Genomic DNA, 22,449 nt, shown 5'->3' with positions numbered 1-22,449 from the left:
TGGCTCCCAGTGCGGTATTCCCATATGCCCACTGGCAAGGGAGGCAAAAAAATCTCTGACAGGTTGAATGTCCTTTCTTGGAACCATATGAATTAAGTGCTCAATCCTTCCTCCAGTCAAGTAAAAATGCCACTCCTTACCATTCCCTTCTCCACCTTCCCCCATCCGGTCGCCACCCCTAACTCAAAAGGAGGTCCTACATCTTACGGGACTGGTGGAAACAGTTGTCTCCTCCAAACAGGCCCTGTTAGTCCAATGAGAACAATGCATTCAAGGTGCAGTACCTAGCCCTCCTATCACCTTGGTTCTATACAAAGGAGTGGTAATTGTTCTTGTGGGGAAGCCTTATGCCTCATGTCACCTCCTGAAGCACAGCTGCTGCTATATCAGAAGTTTTCCTAAATGCTTCAATTATGGCTCAGCTAAACCGAAACCCTAAGTGTGTATATAACAGTTCAACCTCCACACCAGCTCTGCACAATCACAAATAGGTTGTGCTGCTCACTAAAGATTTCAAGGGAGTTTAAATGACCTGCCACTTTTGGCTGCACTTGCCAAGAATTGCAGAGAAAACACAAGGGCCAAAGGCAACTTCAATCCCGCAGAGAGGTCAACTCTCCCTCACATGCGGTCTAAAGGGGTACAGGACATTTCCATTAGTGTTTGTTGTCACAGCTCCACTGGTGTGCTAACTCACACAAGTAGAATGAAATGGCTGTAACCAGGATTGCCACATACAGCATAACCCAACGACCCAGGCATCAGATGCAGGAGGCAGAGAGGGGAAAAAAAAAGAAAATTAAGACCAGATTAAGGAAATTAAGAGACAGATCAACAAGGGGCCAGCACCATGGCGTGGTAGGCTAAGCTTCCACCTGTAAGCACCAGCATCCCACAGAGGCACCAGTTAATGCTGATGAAATGAAAGAATTTTTGGTATAATACGTTGCTTTTATAATTTTTAAAACTAATCCTCACCTTTTGAAGATACATAGTGAAATACGATAAAGTGATTCTTTAATATTTGTTTCACAATAGTTGATAAAATACACATAGCTATGACTTGATGGTTACCATACAATGACCTCTCCTGTTAATCTAATACCATCAAGTTGTACAAAAAACTAAGTTCTTATAGAAAACACAGCATTATGACTTGGGATTGATTAGTACATACATGCATACATATATATGACAAAAATGTTATGATATCTTAAATACTGCAATCATGTAATCAGAGAAATGGAAATACAAATTTGACACACCCACTGATAGTGGCTTACATGTTATATTTCGTAGAAGCTAGGTAAAGAAATAGCACAATTCAGGAGCTAAGGCGATCCCTAACGCTTCTACAAGATGAGAAAAATACTTCCCATCTCAAAGCTCAATACCATGACAATTAATTCCATAATGTTGTAAATTGTTGCTGATGTTATGTTGGGGCTTTTAATTGGTCGGGATGATATTCTGCCAGCTCTACCTTCAGACCAGAGATGATCTCCCCAAGAAACCGTTGAATGTATCTGGACAATTAGATGCTGGACTCTTTGCTTGGTATATGCTTGCAATGAAAGAATCTCAACTGAATTTGAACTGTAATACTGCAACTAGGTGGAGGAGTCCACCATGGGGGGAGGGGAGGGGGAGGGGTTGGGGGAATTCCAGAGCCTATGAAACTGTGTCATAAAATGAAATGTAATTAATAAAAATTTTAAAAAAGAGAAAAAAAAGCATTTTCTATAAAACAAAAAAATCCAAGAGCTTCTCTCTCATGATGATTTTACCATAAATAACTCCTTTAGAAGCAGCCATTAAAATTCATCATCCTATATTACAGAAAACATTTCTGGATAATATCTTAATGGTCTTAAATAATCCATCAGGTTTTACCATTCAACAATGCATTTCTAGTTGTTGATTTCTGTCAACACCTTCCCTCCAAATACAATACCTTCACCACAACACATATCTTGAGCACAAGTTCATTTCATACTCAGATTGTTCAATTATACTACTTATACTGCCATTTTTGTTGGGATAACAGCAGGTATTAATAGCTCTACTTATATAATCTAAAACCAACTGAAAAAGAAAACAACAAAATCTTTCATGCTCAAAGACAAATGTATTCAATTCCTTTCCATGCAGCATATAAGGTTCCTATGTGCTAATGTCTTCCCCACCCTGCAACACTCTTGCTGACCTAAAGAGTGGCTACCTAGGGAGTGTACTTAGAGGACAGCTAACATCTACCATCTCATCTGTATCAGTTTCTACCCACAGATGCCAATGGAAGCCTTTTAGAGTTTCCACAGCAGCGAGGAAGAGGAGGGATTTGGTATACTATGATGGAGTGTTGAGGCTGCTGGCTGGAGAAAACCAGAACACATGGAAATAAAGTCACCCTCCTTAAGATGCCATGCCGAGCAGAAAGCCTCCGAGGAACCCCCCAGTCACTAGAACATTCTTCTTTACAAATGACACCACCTGGGAAGAGGAGACAGAACAATAGGTTATTCTGCCAAGCATGAAAATATTACAAATCATCTCTATCACCTATGATGAACAGGTAAAGTCATAACTCCACAAGATCCTTACTTCTCTACCATCTTGAAAAAGTCACATTTATCTGATGCTCACAGCATTACTTGGATACCCTTTCTGCTCTATCAATCTTGTGACTGTTACCCTTAAAAAGTATTCATGTAGACCTGGCGTGATGGCTCAGTGGCTAAATTCTCACCTTGCATGCATCAGGATACCATATAGGTGCTGGCTTGTGTCCCAGCTGCTCCACTTCCCACCCAGCTCCCTGCCTGTGGCCTGGGAAAGCAGTGTAGGATGGGCCAAAGCCTTGGGACCCTGCACCTGTGTAGGAGACCCGGAAGAAGCTCCTACCCCCTGGCTTCGAATCAGTTCGACTTGGGCCATTGTGGCCACTTCAGGAGTGAACCAACAGATGGAAGATCTTCCTCTGTGTCTCTCATTCTTTCTGTAAATCTACCTTTAATATAAAAATAAAAAAATCTTTTTTTAAGATTTATTTATTTTTACTGCAAAGCCAGATATATACAGAGAGGAGGAGAGACAGAGAGGAAGATCTTCCATCCAATAATTCGCTCCCCAAGTGACTGCAACTGCCGGTGCTGTGTCGATCCGAAACCAGGAGCCAGGAGCCAGGAGCTTCCTCCAGCTCTCCCACACGGGTGGAGGGTCTCAAGGCTTTGGGCCATCCTACACTGCTTTCCCAGGCTACAAGCAGGGAGCCGGATGGGAAGCAGGGCTGCCTGGATTAGAACTGGCGCCCATATGGGATCCAGACGCTTTCAAGGCGAGGACTTTAGCTGCTAGGCCACAGCGCTGGGTCCAAAATAAATAAATCTTAAAAAAAAAAAAAAAAAGAAAAAAAAAAAAACGATAGAGCATCTTCCAGGTCTCCCACATGGGTGCAGGGCCCTAAGGCCTTGGGTCATCCTCTACTGCTTTCTCAGGCCACAAATAGGGAACTGGGTAGGAAGTGGAGTAGCCTGGACACGAACCGGCACCCATATGGGATCCTGGTGCTTGCAAGATGAGGATTTAGCCGTTGAGCCACGGTGCTGGCCCCGGGGCCAAGGTTTTTAAAGTTATACTTTTTTTTTTTCACTGAAACTTTATTGTTTAAGCATTTATAAACAGTAATTGTAGAAAAATTTTTGATAATGCTCGTAGTGTATAAAATCAAAAGTTTATAGTCAATGTTTGATTGTTAACTCACAGAGGGATTTGTTATAAACTAGCTAAAAGTTTTAGAATTGCTTCAGTCCTAATGTTCATGTTCCTATTCACAGCCTGGCAGCATCCTGGGCCCCAAGAATGTAGGGGCTCTTTCCCTGATGCATGGGTTGGCTTTAGAACAATTTTAGTTTGTTGGTGTATTGGGTTCTCTTGCTGCCTACTACAGCTGCAGCTGCACTGTATTTGACCAGGGCCTAAGCTCTAGGCTTGTAACTTCCTTCTGAGAAACTCCAGAGAAGACAGTTTGGACACGTAGACATGCAATGTTTTTCATGGAGACTTGCAGGCAAGTCACAGTCACAATGAGTACTAGACAGGCTAGTGCCAGGGGCTTTTGTCTCCCTTAGGGAATATGTGATTTTGTAGTTACAAAGCAGCTTGGTCTCTGGGTCAGTGCAGGCCCACCTGGCAACCCAGCACCACCTGAAATAGGAGGAAAAGGTTTAGGGTCTGAAAAAACTGCAAATCAATATGTAAAGGTAAGATTGTCCATATATTCATGACATGATCTATAAGGCTAAGAGTTTTCTTACATAAATTCCTGACACACATGATGCATGACATTATAGTCTGATATTCCCACATAATCCGGGAGCTGATCAGTAAATCTGAAACACTGGGGTAGCTTGTGGTTGGCTCTGACATCTTGCAGCCGTCAACTCTACTTGATTGAATTTTGTCATTTCTCATTCTCCCAGCCTTTTTCTCAATGGATTGGCTGGAATGTGACAGCAGTGGAACTAAAAGACACTCTACAGCAAGCTGAGGAATGAGTACAAATTGAGAAACTTAAAAATAGTAAATGAGAGCAAAGAAGCTGTAAATTTCTTTTTTTCGTCCCTTTAATGGATGGTGGCAAAAGACAGAGTTTCATTTAGGGAAATGTCAGCTTGTGAGAAGTTTTCTTGGTTGGGACATGAAGTTATTGTAGGTGGCTTCAAAAAGCCAGTGGGCCAGGACACAATGTTGAATATGTTACCCAGATGAATATTCTTTTTTCCAAAAAAAAAAAAAAAAAAAAAAAAAGATTTAGGGCCCGACGGCGTGACCTAGCGGCTAAAGTCCTCGCCTTGAATGTCCCGGGATTCCATATGGACGCCGGTTCTAATCCCGGCGGCTCCACTTCCCATCCAGCTCCCTGCTTGTGGCCTGGGAAAGCAGTCGAGGACGGCCCAAAGCTTTGGGACCCTCCACCCGCGTGGGAGACCCAGAAGAGGTTCCTGGTTCCCGGCTTCGGATCGGCGCAGCACCGGCCCATTGCGGCTCACTTGGGGAGTGAATCATCGGATGGAAGATCTTCCTCCCTGTCTCTCCTCCTCTGTGTATATCCAGCTTTCCAATAATAATAAAATCTTTTAAAAAAATAAAATAAAATAAATTATTTATTTTTATATTAAATACAGATTTACAGAGAGAAGGAGAAAGATTTTCCATCTACTGGTTCACTTCCCAAATGGCTATAACAGCGGAGCTGCGATGATCCGAAGCCAGGAACCAGGAGCTTCCTCTGGGCCTCCCACGTGGGTGCAGGGTCCCAAGGCTTTGGGCTTTCCTCCACTGCTTTCCCAGGTCACACGCAGGGAGTGGGATGGGAAGTGGTTCTACTGGGATGTAAACCAGTGCCCACATGGGATTCTGGTGCATGCAAGGTGAGGATGTAGCTACTAGGCTATTGCACCAGGCCCACATCTTTCTATCTCTCCCTCTCTTCATAAATCTGATCTGCCTTTCCAATGAAAAATGAATAATGCTTCAAAACCTTGGCTCCATAGTACAGGAGAGACCCTCAGTGGCTCCAGGGCAGACCTGTATCACTGCAGGTGATGGAAGGTGCCAGTCACCTTCTTGCAACCGTGATTCTGCCAGTCAGTGCACTGATTTCTTTAGGGGTTACCAAACTATGCAGCCCATCAGGCAAATCTTGCCTGCCACCTGTTTATAAATAAAGTTTTATTATCACACAACAACATCCACTAGCTTAAATACCACCTATGGCAATTTATACAACTAAGCAGTGCAGTGCTTGGGACAAAACCAATACAGTACACTAGACTGCAAATACTTACCATCTGGTCCTTTCCAGAAAAAGTTTGCTAACCTCGCAGCTAGACATTACTACTAGTTATGTTTAGAATAAGTTCGGATGTTTTAGAGGCATGTGTGCATACAGACAAAACATGACTTAAATAATCCTAACAGCAATACATCTTTCCCTCACATGGTACCACTCCATTCCTATAAGAACTAGCTAACATGCACTGACAAGCCCCATTATGTATCAACTTGCACTTGCACTCACTGACAAAGTCACAGTACACTATCATTAAAAATGCCTCTGGGGCCCGGCGAGGTAGCTTAATGCCTATATCCTTGCCTAGTATCCACAGGGATTCTATATGGGTGCTGCTGCATGTCCCAGCTGCTCCACTTCCCATCCAGCTCCCTGCTTGTGGCCTGGGAAAGCAGTCGAGGATGGCCCAAAGCCTTGGGACCCTGCACCCATGTGGGAGACCTGGATGAAGCTCCTGGCTCCTGGTTTCGGATCGGCTCAGCTCCGGCAGTTGCAGCTGCTTGGGAAGTGAGCCAGCAGATGGAAGATCTTCCTCTCTGTCTCTCCTCCTCTCTGTATACCTGACTTTCCATTAAAAAAAAAAAAAAACTCCCTCTGAGTAAAGATATTTCATCTAAGGTTAACCCATCTATACATTACAGCTTTTGTCTCAGTACTTTTACTTACTTGCCATCCTCATTTTAAAATCTATTTTGATTGGAAAGGCAGATTTAAAGAGAGGATAGAAAGAAAGGAAGAGCTTCAGTCCCCAAGTAGCCACAATGGCTGGAGACGAGCAAATCTGAAGCCAGCAGCCAGGAACTTCTGGGTCTCCCATGCGGATATAAAGTCCAAAGGCCTTGGGCCATCCTCTATGCTTTCCCAGGCCACAGGCAGGAAGCTGGATGGGAAAGTGGAGCTGCTGGGACATGAACCGATACCCATATGGGATCCCAGTGGTTGCAAGGCAAGGATGTAGCTACTAGGATATTGCGCAGGGCCCTTATTTGTCATCTTTAAAGCTTAATCTGTTGCTGAACTACCACTATTATCTACCTTGTACCTTTCATGTACAAAGTCTCACCTCCTCAGCTTTGCTCTTGACTTCAGTTGGTATTTGGTTGCTCTTACGGATCTTCAGTTGCTCTTTGGCTTTCTTCATGTCCTTCTCTACTCGTTGCCAGTCAACTTTGATGTACCCAGTGTGGTTTGCAAGCTACAGTTTGAACAATGACAGCAAGAAATGAGAACCATAGGCTTGCTATTTCTCTGTGTCTGGATGAATCAGACTGTAGACTGTCAAAACACTTCTGACTTTTCATTTTGTAGACATTTACCATCTGGCTCTTTGTATGACCACGCCATTCACTCAGCACCCACCCTACAAGCTCTCCACGTGTTATGGGAAATACACTGGCTTTCAGTGACTGCTGGAAATTCTTCGAACTTATGTATATTCTAGCTTCTCCTCTACACATTTTTAAATTTGCTCTAAAAAGCAACATGATAAGGTGAAAATCAGAATAAGTAAGTCAAACTGCATATGCCTCCCCAGAGATTTTTTCGCAAGTGATTTCAGGTAATGAATAGTGGGAAAAGTACATCCAAATACATTTTTGGGGGTATGTGTAGTTCCCCTGAAAAGAGCAACAAGCAGCACTAACACTAAGTGAGGACCATTTTATCAAGGTAGTTGGAAAAGGACAGCATTGAATCATCTATGTAGTTTGCTCATGGATTAGTGTTATCCAAAGAAAGAAATGATTGTAGCTCTATGAATTCACAATCATATACACACCTAATACAATATTACTCAGCCATGAAAAAAATGAAGTCCTGTCATGGGTAGCAATGTAGGTAGAATTAGAGAATATGTTTAGATGCATAAACCAAGCACAGTTACTGCATTTTCATGCACAGTGCAATGTTTAAAAAGTAGACTCATAGAAGTAGAAACTGAAATGTTGCTTGTGACAAGTCGAGGAGGAGAAAGAACAGGGCAGGGAGAAACAGAGGTCAAAAAATGGGCACCAAAGTACATAGAATGTTTTGGACTACAGATACCCTACCATGCTATAGAACAAAAAGAAAAGTTGGAAAGTCCTAACAACCAAAAATACACATATACATACAATTGGAAACAATTAATTCCCTCTCAATATCACCTCTGTCTGCCAATTTTTAACATTTACTTATCTGAAAGGCAGAATGCCAGTGAGTAAGAAAGAGAGAGATAAAAATAGATACCTTCCAGCTGCTGGTTCTATCCATATGCCTGCAATAGCCGGGGCTGAGCCAGGCCAAAGTCAGAAGGCCTACACACAACTGGGTGTATCTCATGGGTGGCTCGGATCCAAGTACTTGGGCCATTACCTGGTGCTTCCTTCCCAACTTGTGCATTAACAATGAACTAGAAAGAATCAGGAGTGACCAACCGATCTGGGTCTCCAACGTGGGGAGGCAGGGAGCCAAGTGCTTGGGCCATTTTTTCCAGGGGTTTGGTTGGAAGTGGAGCAGCTGGGGCTCAAACCAGAGCTCTGGAAAGGATGTTGCCGCCACCATACTGGACTCTGTCTACCAAATTTCTGATCAGTCCAAAAATCTGCATCATTAAGCCCAGTGTAAAGGCTCAGTTGTCTAGTCCCCCCCTCCAACCACTGGGATCCCATGTGGGCACCAGTTCTAATCCCAGCAGCTCCACTTCCCATCCAGCTCCCTGCTTGTGGCCTGGGAGAGCAGTGGAGGACGGCCCAATGCCTTAGGATCCTGTACCCCCGAGGGCCACCTGGAAGAGGCTCCAGGCTCCTGGCTTCGGATCGGCTCAGCTCCGGCCATTGTGACCACTTGGGGAGTGAACCAGCGCATGGAGGATTTGTTTCTCTTCTCTGCAAGTCTGTCTTTAAAATAAAATAAATCTTTTAAAAAATCTGCATTGGTGCTCCTACTCTAATCACCTCAGACACTGCAACCTAAATAGTGATGTTCTCACAGAGCTCAATCAGGAAAAACCCACTTAAAAATGAATAAAGGAAATATGTGGCCATATCCACCAACACTGAAACTGAAAATGTTGCATTGCTACAAGAATGGCAGCTTGCTTGAAACAGTAACTGCAAATCACCGCAAAGTCCATCAGTCCGTGAAGGGGCACAGAAATCGATCATTTGTACTAAGAGAAATAAAGCAATTATTGCAACAATATAATTGAACATCAAATATCCTATGCTAAATCAATGGTATGGTTTCTTTTCCTCTATCCTGTCTCCCCCACAGAATCCTGCTGCCAAACTCACACAACAGATGGAAGATCAGAATTCAAGGCACCACTGAAGCAGGTGGGTCAACTTCTTCCTGCAGTATCACCTGGCCTCAACTCAAAGCTGGACTTGAAAACATTTGGTAATATTTACCACATATTCACCAAACAACTCTTAGAAAAACAAGAATAGAGGGCTAATTTCCTTAACTCAATACAAAACATTTCCAAAATTCCACTACATGTAAGTGAACAAGGATGCCACCCCCTCCATTCCTGTGCCAGCAGAAGTGAAGTCACATTACAGAGCAGTGAGACCAGAAAATGAAGTCCAACAGTCCTTTATGCACAAACATCTGTCTCTGTTACATAAAGAAGCTCAAGGAAGCTTACACAAACCAAAGCTAGATATAAATCAGTGAGTTTGACAAGGTTACAGGATACAAGGTCAAGATACAAAATTAACTGAATTTCTACATGCTAAAAATCTGAGATGAATGTGGAAATTCAAAAACAATTCACAACACCTTAGTAATAATCAAATACTAGGCATAAATCTAATAAAACAAATAGGATCCACATGCTGAAACTATAAAATGTTAAAGAAAGAAAGAACTGAAAGACACCACAAATAACTGGGGAGTTAGACGATTTAACATAGACATCATGTCCAATTCTCTATAGATTTTATTCCAATTCTAATTCCAGCAGGATTTTTGTAATAGATACAATAAAACTTGCTTCTAAAATTTATATGGAAAAGGAAAAGAAGTAAAATCATCAACATTTGCTTCAATGCTATAGCAGTGAACACAGTGTAGTATTGGAAAAGGGATGAAAACATGGATCAAAGAAACACAATAAAAAGTACATTTTCCCCCAAATAATGCAAAAGGAGTACTATTAGTGGTGAAGCCCTTCATGGCTCAAGCCTGGAGTGCAAGGCCACTGCACTACAGAAGCAAAGAACTCAGAAAAGCAGTCCCTTCTTCCCCAAAGTTCTTCTAGTTCCTCTGCTGGCAAAGTTTACATCACAAGGGAGAGATGCTACAGTTCAGCCTATTTCAGCTCGACCCAGTCACACAGCTGAATATGCAGTAGAGATATGACACACAGAAAACTGGCATCTAGCCCATTAGTGGTTGGAAACACTGGACGGAGATCTGCAAGAAAGAATGCAAATGATCTGCACCTTAATAACAGAAAGCAATTCATCCAGATTGGAAAGGAAAAACTGTTCAGAGTTGCTATGAGTTCATAGACAAAAGCAAAGACAAAAGAGACTTTAGTGAGGTGGCTGTTCACATGAACAACATAAAGTATCAACTGTATCTGAACACATCACTGGAGTCAGAATGTAATCCAATCCCAACAAAAATTTCAACAAGATGTTTTTAAGGATTTATTTTTATTGGAAAGGCAGATCAGATTTACGGAGAGGAGAGACAGAAAGATCTTCCATCCACTGGTTCACTCCCCAAATGGCTACAACAGTCCCAGGTGAGCTGATCCAAAGCCAGGAGCTAGGAGCTTCCTCATGTCTCTTACGTGGGTGCAGGGTCCCAAGGCTTTGGGCCGTCCTCGACTGCTTTCCCAGGCCACAAGCAGGGAGCTGGATGGGAAGTGGAGCTGCCGGGATTAGAACCGGCGCCCATATGGGATCCTGGTGCTTGCAAGGGGAGGATTTAGCTATTGAGCCATCATACCAGGCCCTCAGCAAGATATTTGAAAGCAACTGAAAACAAACCTGAACTAAAATTTAGATGGATGGGGTAAATTAGAAAAGTAGCAGGATATTCCTAGAATAAAATAGAGAAATATAAATATTTGCTTTAGCAAATATCAAGGGTTGATACTGTCTTAAAAAGGCAGAAGTTAACGAGTGAAATAGAAAACCCCAAATCACACCAACTTAGGTATGGACTGGGCTATTTCCACACAATGCAAATCCTGGGTGAAGGAACAAATCAGTAACTGCTAGTATGCAAAAGAAACTAAAGCCCTAATGTCCAACTGTTAGCTGTGAACTCCCAGTACACTGCTTGCTGCATATTCATCCAAATGAAGTTGGGGACAGGGTGTAGAGGGAAGTCACAAGAATGTAGCTGTCACTGCCATTTGTACCTGAAGGAGAGAGAGAACAGACAGTAGTGTAGATGGGAGACCTCACACTATATGAAGTCTAATCTGTCCAGCCACAGAACCAGCACCAAGAGGGACCATGTGAAACTGGAGTTCTGTTGCTGAGTGTCCTTAGGTCACAGTGATATGAAAGTGCATATAGTGCATCTTCAGGGAGCTGTAAGTTTGTACTTCTGCTCCCATGTTATAAAGGAAGAGGTGAAATCCAACTAGGAGTTGATAAAATTTAGTACAAATGGTCACTAACATTTAACACAGGACATGAAAACAAGTGCATAAAAACTATTGAGAGTAATACAGGTAAGACTACATTGCAACTATGAACACCACATTACTCAAAGGGCAAATGGAACTTCCAAACATCTAAGAAGATTTCACATACATACCTGAAGGAGAAAAAATCCACCTCCTACAGCTGTTGCAGCCAATTTTCCAACCTTCTGGAATATGAATCCTGTACACCTACAAAAACCCAACTAATATCAGTCACATTGACAGGCTATTCACACCCTACTCACTTTGCCACGGCCCAACTCCACCCCATTCCCCAGCCCCAAAGAAACAGATGTATGATTTTAGGAAACCCTAGCTGGGCTTTTCTACTCACTAATTTTATACTGTTGACTAAGAACTTTAGAACTAAAATTTTATAATGTTCACTAAAAACCTTAGAACTGTTAGGCTCCATTTGTAAGAGGCCTCTCAGCACAGCATGAAGAGTACATTATGGGGAGTCGGGGAGTGCAGATGAAGGCAGAGACTCCAGAGGACAAATGCTCCCGGACTGAGAGATAACGAAGCGGGACCAGACATGCGAGTACTTTCCTCATTTGAGAATGGAGTGATTGCAGGAGATTAAGACTTAGCTGCACAAGTCTATGCTTTGTTTTACTTCTTAAATTTACTTTCACTCTTGTTTGAAAGACAGAGGGAGTATAAAAGAGAAAAACCAGAGGCGGGGGGGAGGCAACCAAAGAAGCAAGAATGTTCCATTTGTGGGTTTACTCTTCACCATAGCCAGGGTTGGGGCAGGCAGAAGCCAGGAGCTAACACATCGGGGACAGGGATTCAACAACTCAAGCCATCATCTCCTCACTCCCTAGGTGGAAAGAGGAAGCTGGAGTGGAGAGAAGAGTCGGGACTAGAACCTAGGTATATACTTAGGGCATCCCAAACACCGCCTTCACCGATATAAGCATCTGACCCACCACTGGGTTTTCTTGTGACATTGTAAAAGTCAAGTTGCAGTAATAAGAGGTGGACCAGTATACTTACCAGCCAGTGACCCCTCCAATTAACAGCTGGGTTGCCACGCTGTATTTTTCAGAGGAGGGCCCAGATTCCTGTCCAAACAACTTGCGCCACCATGGTTGTTTTTTAGCAAATTCTGCAAGATCTAGCGAATCAAAATTTCCCTCAAAGTGTCCTACAAGAATTAAGAGAGTAAATAATAAGAGATTTCCTTTTATGGGCCCGGCGTGGTGGCCTAGCGGCTAAAGTCCTCGCCTTGAACGCCCCGGGATCCCATATGGGCGCCGGTTCTAATCCCGGCAGCTTCACTTCCCATCCAGCTCCCTGCTTGTGGCCTGGGAAAGCAGTCGAGGACGGCCCAAAGCTTTGGGACCCTGCACCCGCGTGGGAGACCTGGAAGAGGTTCCAGGGTCCCGGCATCGGATCGGCGCGCACTGGCCCGTTGCGGCTCACTTGGGGAGTGAATCATCGGATGGAAGATCTTCCTCTCTGTCTCTCCTCCTCTCTGTATATCCGGCTTTCCAATAATAATAAAATCTTTAAAAAAAAAGAGAGATTTCCTTTTATAATAAGTCAGTAGCTTTTGTAAGTAGATTTAAGAGACTTTTCCACAGCGAGCTTTTGAATGTTATTAAACACAGGATATGAACTCTGAAATTCTGAATTACAATTTTGAAAAAACCAGACTACAACTAATAATTATTAATGTCTTTATTATAGAATAAAAAGCTAAACAATGTAGAACTAGTCTTTTTCCTTTGAAATTTAAAAACAACCAAAAGGAGCAGGAAAACTGCCAGTAATACTTAAGACTGGCTCGTAACAGTTTTCTTTACTTGCCTTTCCAGGATTAATTCCAATGATAATAATAGTGGTAGTAACTAATTCGTGTGCAAACAGTGATAAGACGATAAGACGTCACTAATCATCAGGCATGTGATGAGCAGTTAGCAATATCTCCTCGCTAACCAGAGCCATGAAAAAAAGAAGAAGAAAGAAGCATGGAGAAGTACTGTGTGCTAGTGTTTCAAAACAATTAGCGCACTAGGAGAGGCGACTAAGCATCAAGTGACGCAGTGTCTGAACCGACAGGCCATTTGAGAATAGACACACAAAGTTGCCTGGCTTCGGCCGTGGAGAGCGGCGCTGGAAGGCTGCGTGAGCTAGAGAAGGCATCATCAGGGGGCCGTGCACCCCCAGGGTACTACGTGACCTTGACCGGACCCTAGAAGTGGCTGGGTCAGGAAGGAGTAAACCCCACACACCCTCCTTGCTCTTCGCTCCTAGTTCTGTCGGCTTCCCTGAGAGTTTTGTAGGGAGCGGCAGGCAGGAAGCTCGTTCGCTTCCGGAGCCCAAGAAGGTGGCTCTGGACGGGTCAGCCCTTACCTTGACTGGACGCGGCCATTTCAGCGAGCTTGTCTCGCGAGGCTTCGCGCAGGGGATCGGCGCGGTGGGGCGTGGTGTGGCGCGCCGTGGTTGTCGCCACCAGTTGGCTTCCGGCACGGGGGGCAGATGTTTCCATTCCCACGGCGGCAGCAATAGAGGGCGGACCAGGTGCTGCGCTGCCCCTTCCCTCCCCCGGGAGAAGTCGCGTCACAGAGCTGGGTGTGGCTGGACCCCCGCCTGTCAGCCGCGCATGCCCAGAAAGTCCCAGAGGGTGGGGGCAATCCTGTCATTCCCTAGGCTTTTGCCCACTGGCCTGCAGGTGGGTTCCTTAGAGGCAACTCTGTGTGTTCTGGTCACCGCTTAGTGAGGTCACATTAAGTCAGAGAAACAAGTGAGCGTCTGTGTCTGCAAGGCCTAGGGCGACTCTTTAATGTGTGACAGGCACTGAAAACAAGCGCTCACACGAATCCACTCCACCCTTACAATCCCCTTGTCATCCGAACAGCTTGTGTTATTCGAGGCCCACAGGTATAAAAGACATCATTAGTAGGCTGCTGCGCTAGTGTACAGGCTAATCTTCTGCCTGTGGTGCCAGCATCCGCTATGGGTGCTGGTTCATGTGCCAGCTGCCCCACTTCCCATCCAGCTCCCTGCTTGTGACCTGGGAAAGCAGTGGAAGACAGCCTTGGCGCTCAGTACCCACGTGGCAGACGTGGACAAAGCTGCTGGCTCCTGGCTTCAGACGTGTGTCCATTTGGGGAGTGAACCAGTGGGCAGAAGATCGACCTCTATGTCTCTCTCTCTCCTTTCTATAAGTCTAACTTTAAAGTAAAATAAATCTTGCTGAGGCAAGGGGGTAGGTGGAATTCATCAGCAGCTTCCAGAAACTGCTTGAAGACTAAGTACAGTGAAGCCCCTGGCAGAGTTCATTGTCATGTGGCAATACCCATCTACCTGCTTATTTTCCCATTGCACTGTGACACCCACAAATTAGGGACTGAGTTTTTTTCACTTTCCAGTGTTACAACTAGGGATATAGTATGGTGACTAGAAGCATGACTTCTAGAATCACATCACACTTGAATGCTGTTTCTTACAAGCCGTTTAAACGTGGATGACTTGACTAAGCTCACCAGGCTTCAAAGAGGAGGTCCTAGACACTTTTTCAAAGTTGAACAACTCACCATCACCTCCCAAATTTATTATTTGGACACAATTGGACTCAATGATAATCTTATAGTAATCGGTCATAGTTCTTCTTATCAGCTCATATAGTTTGAGAACTTTGGGAGACAGCCCTCATCCTCCCTGACCACAGTAGGGTCTCTGCTTGAGCTCAACATGGCTAAATTTTGATGTGTTGAAATTTGAGGATTTTTCACAAAGTTAATGGGAAGTGTGCATTATGAAAAGAACTACGCATGATTTTCAAAATTGTTTGTGTTTTCCCACAAACATTTCTCCCTCATCTATTCTATATTTGGGCTGAAAGCAAGCAAACTTAATGAGCACTAGATAATACAAAATATAAATAAATGCCACACACTTATCAAGACAAACGAAGTCAAGAAGAATGTCAGTAGCGGCGGTACAGAACTTATAAAGTAAACATACTCATATGGAAGCTTACCAGTCAAGCCAGAGTGGAGCTGAGAATGCAAAGTTGTTTGGGAATGAGACCTGGGCTTCTGTTTCGTATTTAATGAGTATTGATTTTAAAAGGTTGCAGGCTGGGGAGAGTATTCCTGGTTCCTGATTCAGACTCCCTAAATGTCCTCAAGAGTCTGACCTGTGCCATAAAAAAGTGGAGAACTCAACCCAGGTATCTCATGTGAGTGTGAAAGGACCTAAGCACCTGAGCCATCGCCTGTCACTTCCGACACTGCACATGAACAAGAAACTGTAATCGCAAGTTGAGCCAGGACACAAGGCCAGGCATTCTGATATGGAATGAAGGTGTCCCAAGTGCTGTCAACTGCTGCTCCAAAAACCCACCCAGGGACTCTTTGGTTAGAGGCAATGGTAGTCTTGGTCTTGAAGCATGAGTGTGCTCCCAGCAGATGAAAGGTAATGTGTCGCATTTTAAGGAAGATCATGAGGCTGGTTAGCAGGAAGAAGACCCCAGAGGTGAAGAGAAGGGGTATGCAGACTTGGCAGGAGGGCTCGAAGCCATGGTTTAGGCATGAGATTGTAGTCTGAGGGAAGCTGTAAATCAGTGGAAAATTCTGAGCACAGTGACACGACTTATTTCATAGCTTAAAAAAATCACTTAGTGGTGGCTGTGTGATGGTGTGGAGACTAGTAGGATATTTGTTTCTCTTATTTGTGCAAGTGGGTTCTGCAATCTTCAGTGGCATTCAAAGCTTGCCTTGTTTTTACCGCTGAGGAAGAGGGTAGGAATGACAGCTCCTCTCCAATTTGACCTCTTCTTCCTGTTCGTGCCTCCATACATTCCTGGTTCTGATTAAGCAGAGTTCAAGTGCACCTACTGCTCTCAGAGGTGAACGGGTTAAACTTTAGCTCAGCCTCCCCTTTCCCTCCTCAGATCTTCCTGTGGCTGCTTCCCTCTGCCAGAAAGGAAGCAATGCTTTCAGCTACTGCTTAGTGTCAACAACTGGGTAAACTCCCTAAAATCCTCTACAAAAAAAAAAGGAAAAAATTGGGACTTTTCACTAAATCCCCTCTTTCCAGGAAGCCAAAGCTATTTTAGAAAAGAATCTTTTGATTCTCCCATTGAACAGCCATGCAAATAGTGATCACCACCTGTTCATTTCTGTGCCTTTTACAATTGAGCTTTAGTGCCACCAGAAAATACTACTTGGCTGCAGTGGAACTGTCCTGGGATTATGTGCACAGTGACCTGCTTGCTGAGCTGCATGCGGACACAAGGTAAAGGCATTTGCTTAGTGTCTCCTCAGGGGTCAGAGCCGAGTAGGAGAGAGTGGCTGGGACGCTCAGGTAAGTCCTGATGGCACACCTCTGCACTATTCACATCAATGCAGATTGCCAGCTCTTAACATATCTGACCTGTTGGTTGATATTTGTTCTGTTTTGTTCTCTGCTTTTTGTCACATGCTGCCACTCTTTAATCTAAGGAAAATGAAAGGCTGAAGAACATAAGAAAGACGACAAAACTTCCCTACACTTCCATGGAGAGAATTAGGATCAGGAAATTCAATCGATGTTACACACAAGTTTAGTCTTTTGTTATGTGTGTCCATGTGGTGTGTTTGGACATTTTTGTTTATTTCTTTTGCAAGCATAACATCGATCAGGACTTCAGAAGATGTTCATATTTCAGACTTTCTGGTTCTTTGGAGGAGTATAGATTATTAAATAATCTTTTCAGTATTATTTATTCCTTTTTTCAATCTCCTTTTCAGTCACTTTTGAGGCTATATATTTTCCTGGAAAGCAATGTATTGTTGCCAAGGTTTGGTTACATATTGATATCCAGTTGCATCAACAGTCTCATTTAGCTGTCTGGTGTCTGTAGTGTTATCTCTTTCATTCCTTGTGTTGTATATGTTCTCTCTTTCCTTACACCATATCAGAGGTTTCTTGAATTTTGGTTCTATTTATCAGTCCCTTTTTTCTTTCACTGATGTCAGTTTCTACTTTTGCTTCCATCAATTCATTCCTACATCTGGTAGTCCAATTTGTCGTTATTGAGTTGAATGTTTAAATAATTTATTATAATTTTGTTTTCTGTAAGTGTGTATTGCATAATATTTACATTTATAATGGCAATATAAATATACATGCATTCATAATTAATTAGCAAATATAGGTTTTCATGGTCATTATTTGTTTAACAAATATGGGATATTATACATGCACTTCTCACCTAAAAGAATTCTCTTTAAGACAATTGGCATAACTGTACTTCATTCCTTTTAATGTGCTTTTCCATATATTCCTATAGAACAGATCCTCAGGAAGTATATTGCTGGGTTAAAGGAATATTTGTTTTAAGTTCTCTTCATGTATTTGTACCATCAACCTATGGTTGAGCCCTTCTTTCTGAGACCTCATCAGCAAAAATTTTATCTTGTTTTAAATGTTTGCCAGTCTGATTGGAGCGGAGTGCCATTTCAATCTTTTTTTTTTTTTTTTTTTAATTGTGCTCTGTCATTGGATTTATTTGGGGGAATTTGACTGGTCTTCTGCTTTACCCATCTTTCTTTGGGCCTTTTCATTTAAAAAATTGTGAAAGTCCTTTTATTACAACTATTAACAGTTTGTCATGTGGGAATTTCTCCCAAAATCTGTTGTTTGTCTATTGATTTCGTTTGTTTTAACGGAAGACTTTTTTTTATTATTAATTATTTTGCATTATGTGACAGTTTCATAGGCTCTGGGAATCCCTCCACCTCTCTCCCTCCCCTCCCCCCTGGTGGATTCCTCCACCTTGATGCAGTATTACAGTTCAAATTCAATCAAGATTCTTTCCTTGCAAACATATACCAAGCATAGAGTCCAGCTACGTATTGTCCAGATGGGTTGAACAGTTTCTTGGGGAGACCATTTCTGGTCTGAAGTTAGAGCTGGTAGAATATCATCCCAGTCAATTAAGAGTCCCACAATAACATCAACAGCAATTTGCAACATTATGGAATTGACATGGTTTTGAGTAACCAGTATGTTAAAAAAAAAAAAAAAAAAAAAAAAAAAAGCAAGTCCTAACCACAACCTATGATTAGCTCATTGACATCTCAATTTTAGTTTATATACAGGACCGGCTGCTATATACCTTAAAATGGCTATAAGGTACCATTCAGCTGTCTCATGTCTATTTCATTTTAGTATTTAGCCATTTGTTGTGTTGAAGTATAATTTTGCTGATCTTAGCAGATTTTAGGATAATCTAGACTGGCTTGTAACTCTAACAAGACATTTGTCGACAATTAAGGTGCAGAACATTTTTTTTGGGGGGGGGTTTGCAGGAAAATCCTCAACACCATGGTGAGGAGTGACTAATCTTTGTGTCCCACCCAGCGAGGCATGAGCCAATCCACACCAGCTCTTTTAACGGAAGACTTTTTGATTTTTATAATCAAGTATATCTTTTCATTCGTATCATCAGAGTTGGTGAAAATGTCTTTCACACCTCAAAGCTGCAAGATGTTTGCTGTTTTGCTTTTTAAGTTCACAGCTTCAATTCATCTGTTAATTATTTTTGTGTATGATATGAAAGAGGAATCTGTCTAGTTTTATTTCTATCCAGATCAATGATCTGTTGTAATGTCACCATTGATCAAATAATATCTACATGACACTGCTTTAAATCAGCATATTCATCAAATTGTCATCAGCAAAAAAAAAAAAAACAACTTTAGGTCTTTTCTAATGTGTTTAGCCTGTTACATCATATCATCATACCACAGCATTTATTAGAAAACTCAAGGAAACATTAATTAAAAAAAAATAAAACTCAGCATTCAACTTTTCGCTTCTGTGGGAATCAGCATTTTTTTCTTTTCTTTTTAAAAAAGATTTATTTTTATTGGAAACACAGATTTACAGAGAGGAGAAATAGAGAGATATCTTCCATCTGCTCATTCACTCCCCACGTGGCCACAACGGCCGGAGCTGAGCTGGTCCAAAGTCAGGAGCCAGGAGCTTCTTCTGGGTCTCCTACGCAGGTGCAGGTTCCCAAGGCTTTGGGCCGTCCTCGACTGCTTTCCCAGGCCACAAGCAGGGAGCTGGATGGGAAGTGGGGATGCTGGGATTAGAACCGGCGCCCATATGGGATCCAGGCACATGCAAGGCAAGGACTTTAGCCACTAGGCTACCACGCTGGCCCCAGGGATCAGCTTTAATAATTTTGTACCTTTCTAAGAAATAATTTGCTTGATTTCTTCAAATTTATTGCCTCAGTGTTACCAATAGCACTCTGTTGATTATTTTGCTTCATGTTATCTGTGGTTAGGTGACTTTTCCAAATATCTCTGATGTTCATCTTTTTCTCATCAGTAAGTCTGCTAGGCATTTGTCTATTTTGTTGTTGGTGGTGGCATTTTCAAAGAAGAAGCTTTAAAGTTTGGGTTTTTTGGGGGGATATTTAAAATTTATTTTTAGATTTTATGTTAATCAATTGTCCATTTTTAGTCTTTTTGGCTTATTTTGATACATTTTTCCCTAATACCTAAGAAGAGTAAAATGTTCTTATCTTTTGTTTTGTCCTTTGCATTCAAAGTTACATGTTTCTCTGTATCCCATCCGTTTTGTTTACTGAGCAGACAAAAAAGATATTGACATATTAAGTCATGCTGTTCTACTGGCTGTTCACACATTAATACACAAAGCCTCAGGTGGTTTTGTTTTTCCCAGGGACTTATCCTTCTAACTTTAACTTTTGCAAGATAACTTTTCAGGAGAAGCAGTTTTCTGATCTGTAGAGTGTGGAAATAAAAAGAAATAATTAATATTCATTGAGCAGATCCTGACTTTCCTAAAAATTTATCTCTAATAGTTCATTTAATGTGGATGGGACTCACCCAGGGAGCTTATCAAAGTGCAAATTCACAGGCCTCATGCAGAGTATAAGACACTCCTCAGCTGATTCTTTTCCCTCAGTTTTATTGAAGTAAACAAATAGAAATTATACATATATTTGAAGCATACAAGGTAACATTTTGATATACATATGCACTATGAAATGTATATAATACATTGCTATGATGGGCTTTCTTTTCATTGTATTCAGGATAGCTTATAATATTGTCTTTTATTTCACATTTTATCCAAGGGTTATCTAGGAGTATGAGTTTAATTACATTTTTATTTGCTTGTCAAAAATTTGCATCATGAGATTTGCATGGCAAAACTGGCTAATACTCTGCCCTGTGGCACCAGCATTCCATTTGGGCACCAGTTCATGTTCCTGCAGCTCCACTTCCCATCCAGCTCCCTGCTTGTGGCCTGGGAAAGCAGTGGAGGATGGCCCAATGCTTTGGGACCCTGCACCCGCGTGGGAGACCCGGAGGAAGCTCCTGGCTCCTAGATTCGGACCAGTTCAGCTCCGGCCATTGTGGCCACTTGGGGAGTGAACCAGCACATGGAAGTTAGTTCTCTCTTTCTGTGTCTCCTGTCTTTGTAAAATCTGCCTTTCAAATGAAAATAAGTAAATCTTTAAAAATATTATTTACATCAGCTTTGAGTATCTTATTAGTTTGCTATGGCTGTGTAACAGATTACCTCAATCTTATCAATTTGCAGCAACAAGAATTTATCAGCTCAGTTTCCATGGATCAGAAGTCTAGATTGGCTTAGCTGATTACTCTTCTGTATCATAGCAGGCCAAAGCAATTTGTGCATAGGTTTTGGGTTGGGTTGCATTCCTTAGTGGAGGCACTGGGGGAGGATCTGCCTCTGAGGTCATAATTCAGTTCCTCTCTCACTTTCCGTGTATAAAGCCACCAATGGTATATCAAATCCTCTCCCTTATTTGGGATTTCTGACTTAAATTTCTACTATATTTTTTCATCTTTTATCAATCTCTTCCACTTTGAAGGGCTCATGAGATCACATTGGGCCTGCCTGGATTTGCAGGACAATTTCCTTATCTCTAGGTCAGCTGCTTAACAAACTTTATTCCAAAGTTTCCGTGGTTTCTTTGGCAAAACATATTCTTCAGTACAATATGCACATGAGAAGGTCATGAGGGCCAAACTTTGCCTCTTACAGGTATAATGTACATTAAGTGAATTGTTGATTTTAAATATGCAATTTGATGTGCCTTGACTAATTCAATTACTTACATAATCACCACCCTAATCAACATGTAGAACATTTATATCGACGCTTCAACAACTTTTTAAAGTGAGTCTCCTTATCCTACTTGGCCTCAGAAAGCTGCATTCTGGAAATAAGAGATTTAGTTTAAACTGTCCTAGAATCTTACATCAGTGGCATCTTACTATATGCACTCTTCTATGTGGCTGGCTCTTTCTTTAGCATCATAATTTGGCAATTCTGCCGGTTTTTTGTGTGACATAATTCTGTCACTTTTATTTTTTGCTACTGTCGCTTTGGGAAAATATGCCACCAGCTTACACACTTACTGAATTGTTGGATCATATAGGAAGTGCATGTTTAGCTTTATAAGAAACTGCTAGACAGATCTCCAAAATGTTTGTACCAATTTATACTCTAACCAGCAGTGCATCAGAGTGCCAGTTACATCCTGGACAACATTTCATGTTGCCAGAGTTTAATTTTAGTCATTTTAATAACTGCATGATGATATCTCATAATACTTTCAATTGGTCTTTCCCTTAGGAGCAAAGGTGCTCTGAATCATTGTATTATGTATATTCTAGAGCTTTTTGAGTATAGACCTTTATATTAGGTCTATGATACTTTTTGAGTCAACTTCTCTGTATATTTATGCTTATGCCAGTACCACATTATTTTGATTGTTGTAACTTTATAGTGAATTTGATACCAGTTATTCTTAAACTGCCAACTGTTCTTTTTAAAGCTTTCCTTTGATATATTTATGATTTTATATTTCTGAATTAGTTTTATAATCAGCTCATCAATATCCACAAAGTAGCCTACTAGTATTTTGACTGGAATT

General features: G+C 42.0%; 2 protein-coding genes across 2 annotated transcripts in view; one reads left to right on the top strand and one right to left on the bottom strand.

Moving 5' to 3' along the window:
- Positions 1-2,106: 2,106 nt before the first annotated feature.
- Positions 2,107-14,085, bottom strand: FUNDC2 (FUN14 domain containing 2). Its single transcript, XM_004598883.4, has 5 exons — positions 13,866-14,085; positions 12,504-12,654; positions 11,615-11,690; positions 6,915-7,046; positions 2,107-2,490 (listed from the first exon to the last, which is right to left on the bottom strand). The coding sequence occupies exons 1-5, from the start codon at positions 13,999-14,001 to the stop codon at positions 2,413-2,415; spliced, it is 573 nt and encodes a 190-aa protein (XP_004598940.1). The 5' UTR covers positions 14,002-14,085; the 3' UTR covers positions 2,107-2,412.
- Positions 14,086-16,523: 2,438 nt separating this feature from the next.
- The window catches only part of F8 (coagulation factor VIII), a 113,228-nt gene continuing 107,302 nt past the window's right edge, over positions 16,524-22,449 (top strand). Inside the window, exon 1 of the mRNA XM_058659188.1 lies at positions 16,524-16,754. Coding sequence (XP_058515171.1) covers positions 16,609-16,754 — 146 coding nt within the window. The 5' untranslated portion in view covers positions 16,524-16,608. The remainder of the gene's footprint in view (positions 16,755-22,449) is intronic.

This window comes from Ochotona princeps, chromosome X, assembly GCF_030435755.1.
Source record: "Ochotona princeps isolate mOchPri1 chromosome X, mOchPri1.hap1, whole genome shotgun sequence".
Taxonomy (NCBI): domain Eukaryota; kingdom Metazoa; phylum Chordata; class Mammalia; order Lagomorpha; family Ochotonidae; genus Ochotona; species Ochotona princeps.
Note: the sequence above shows the minus strand (reverse complement) of the source record. Positions and strands in the feature narration are given on the sequence as shown.